Source organism: Cyprinodon variegatus, unplaced genomic scaffold (genome assembly GCF_000732505.1).
Source record: "Cyprinodon variegatus isolate N-32 unplaced genomic scaffold, C_variegatus-1.0 Scaffold827, whole genome shotgun sequence".
Classification (NCBI taxonomy): domain Eukaryota; kingdom Metazoa; phylum Chordata; class Actinopteri; order Cyprinodontiformes; family Cyprinodontidae; genus Cyprinodon; species Cyprinodon variegatus.
The window spans coordinates 85,484-88,792 of NW_015151280.1; the positions used below are offsets into that span (position 1 = coordinate 85,484).

The 3,309-nt window shown below is 33.4% G+C and overlaps 1 protein-coding gene across 1 annotated transcript in view; it reads left to right on the plus strand.

Moving 5' to 3' along the window:
- Nucleotides 1–671: 671 nt before the first annotated feature.
- Nucleotides 672–3,309, plus strand: part of dcaf13 (DDB1 and CUL4 associated factor 13) — a 14,431-nt gene continuing 11,793 nt past the window's right edge. The window contains exons 1-2 of the mRNA XM_015396874.1: nt 672–868; nt 1,210–1,246. Coding sequence (XP_015252360.1) covers nt 783–868; nt 1,210–1,246 — 123 coding nt within the window. The 5' untranslated portion in view covers nt 672–782. The remainder of the gene's footprint in view (nt 869–1,209; nt 1,247–3,309) is intronic.

Sequence of the window (3,309 nt, forward strand, 5' to 3'; positions counted from 1 at the left end):
TTACTGCTCTAGCATTTAAAAAAAAACCTAAATTAGAAGTGGACTTGGTTTCTCCTTAAAAAATATTTGATAATCAATAAAGTAAGAGAAGTTTCTTATAAAGTTATTCATAAGGTTTATTCTGTTAAAGTATTTTTGATAAAAAAAATATATAAATTGGATTTTTTGGATTTTAACTGTACCAAAATATTGTGGAGAGATTTGTCCATTTTTTCCCCCATTAAATTAATATCAATTTTACTGATTGATGGGGAAATGTGAACTTATCAAAGCACAATTTTTATATGTTGTTAATTTTTTTTTATTATCTATGGTAAATATCATATTCACACCTCCTAATATTTACAACAAAAAACAAATTTCCAGATTTTACTATCTTCTATTAATATCTATATACAATCCTTAAAATTTAGCTCAAATGCTAAAGCTAAATAATAATAATGCTAAATAAATAAATAAATAAATATATATATATATATATATATATATATCATCATGAATGTTCTGTTTTGTTCATATGTTCTATGTTTGCAATAAAAAATAAATAAAAACAGAAGGAATTTCCGGGTTGTCCTCTATCTAAAGTGTCTAACTTGCCTTTTTTTTTTTTTTTTTACGGTGACGTAACTAGGAGGACCAGACATCCCACAATGCAGCGCGCCGACCTGCCTGCTTCTTCACCATCAACACATGGCAGCTAGGTTGTATCTTCCTTGCTAACAGTCAGTTTCTATAAAAAATAACCGTCTTTTTGCTTTTATTGCTCTTGGTTCGGCCATCAAATGAAAGTTAAAGTCCTCTCCAGGAACCCGGATGATTATGTCCGGGAAACTAAACACGATATTCAACGAGGTAAGTGTGTAAACCTGTGCTAATGGAGGCTAAGTTTAGCATAAACATCCAACCAAGAGACTGTGAGCATTTTATCTAAATATAATTGAACAGTTATTATATTTGGCTTACTTTGGGCTTTTATAAAATAAAGTATTTATCATGTAAACATTATTCGTTTAATTTTTTGAATTGAGAGGCAAACAATATACGATTTTCTTTATTCTGCTTCTTAAAATTGTGTTGTCTTAAACGATTTTTTTTGTTCTGTTTTGTAATTAATGAAAAAAAAAACCTGTATTTAACAGTAACTGTCGATATAAGTATATCATAGAACTCCAGCTTAAGTTCAGTGCTTTATTTATTGTTTTATCACAGAATTACTTCAGCATCTTCCCTCAGCAAACAGTTCTTGGTTTGTTTTCCTTGCAGCTTATGTCAGAAACCCCTTTCTTACCTGACAAACCTGGATTTAATGTGAAATTGGAAGGAAAAAAAATGATTTAATTAAAGGTAATTCACACATAAAAATTATTTTAATTTGATTTAATTAATTTATCAGTTCCCTTTACTTTGATACCCCCAAATAAATCAATCCCATTAAAATATGAGCATGATACAACTGAGAATCTATCCAATCAAAGCCATTCGCTTAAAAGGTCATTTGGGATTCTGGAGGAAGAATTTATTAAAAACATGCATGGGAAAAAATATATTTTTTAGAAAGTTTGACACCAATATAGTTTGAAATTTGACACTGACCATTTAGGAGATGCAGTAAATATTTTGAAAGAACTTTGATCAGGTATTGATTAGTGTTGCACCGATGCCATTTTTTGGCCCCAATACCTGGTTGTGCAGTATCGGCTGATACCGATACAAACTCGTGTGTGTATATATAAAGAACTGCATACTACTTGGATGTAAAATAATTGCCATCATGGCTTTGTCAAGCTGCTGCCTACCTTAGTGAACCAGGAAAAAGACTAATACAGAGAGAATCCAGTGGAACTTTTTATTGCCGACCTGGAATGGGTGACAATAGTTGAATAAACTTTGGGCTCTCAAAATGGTATCGGTGCCCTATTTGTTGGTACTCGCCAATACCGATACCACCATTTTAGTGCCGGATTGATACCAATACTGGTATCGATATCAGTGCAACACTTTTATATATATCATAAATATTTGAGTCAAAAGTACACACATTTGTTACTTAAGTTGAAATATCAACTTGACCTCTTTACTCAAGTAAATGTGAAAAAGTATGTGCTCCAAAAATTCTTAAAGTATAAAGTAACCTTTATAAATAACAGCCAGATGCAACTAAATGAATAGAAAGCTCAATTTTTCGACTATTTTGAAAAATTCTTTGAGATAGGGCCAAGATGATGGTCTTGTTGGTCTCCGTCTCCCGATAGGCTCTCGCCTGTGTCCGACCTTGCAGACATTTCAACATCTTTTTCTGAATTGGACATTGTAGCATGGCATAGACAATTCACGTTTGCAGTTTGAAGAACACCTGCTTGCTTCTGATGATTTCCTTTAGCTAACCAATTAGTGTTTGCGTTATATGACTCATCTAATTACACTAGTTTTCACTAGATGTGTATGGCATCAATGATCTGCATTGGATGGGGCACATGACGTGAAATAAATATTTATAAACATTGCGATCTAGCAGTGGGCACTCTGGACTCTGGATAAAAGTTTCTACCAGGGCTGACATTCTGTTTCCAACAAGACCCTGATCCAAAACTGGGGGTGGAAATTACACCCATCATGGCGATTCAATTCAGTATCAATTTCCAACCCAACGATTTGATTATTTTCGATACCCAAGAATACACCACGATACGATTTGATTACTTAGTTCATTTTTTTTTAACCTTACAGGCTGGACAATGTTTCAAATTTGATATGAATCCATAAAAGCTGTAATATTGTTATGCATTTTATTTGAGAAACAACAGCAAATAACAGAAGAATCAAAGTTGTACTCTACCTAGGCCTATAAAAACCTCATTCACTGAAAAACAATAATTGTGAAAGGCCTTGCATAAAAAAATACTGCAAGCGGAAAGAGGGTAGTGGCTAAAGGAAGCGAGGTAGGAGGGCAAAATTGGTTTAGTGCCACTGCAGCATGGGAGTCAGATTTACATCCAGGAGCAAATGGATAAAAATGGAGGGGGAAAAAAACATGAATGGATACTCTTGATGCATCGGATCGTCGGCTGTTGGATCGTTACAAAACGATTATTATTTACACCCCTACCCAAAACTTTAAGTCAGTGTGTGTTTTAGGTCCCAGCATGTTTATGTGTTACAAAGAAAGTCCTAAAATCTTAAGTGAGATTCTATTGCATCGCTTTAAATAGCTGTTTACATCCAGAGGGATCTGCAAGAAAAAGAAGCCAAAATGGATTGTTTGCACCTGCAAAGGATGTAAAGATATTCATAAAGGAACAATTAAAGCTG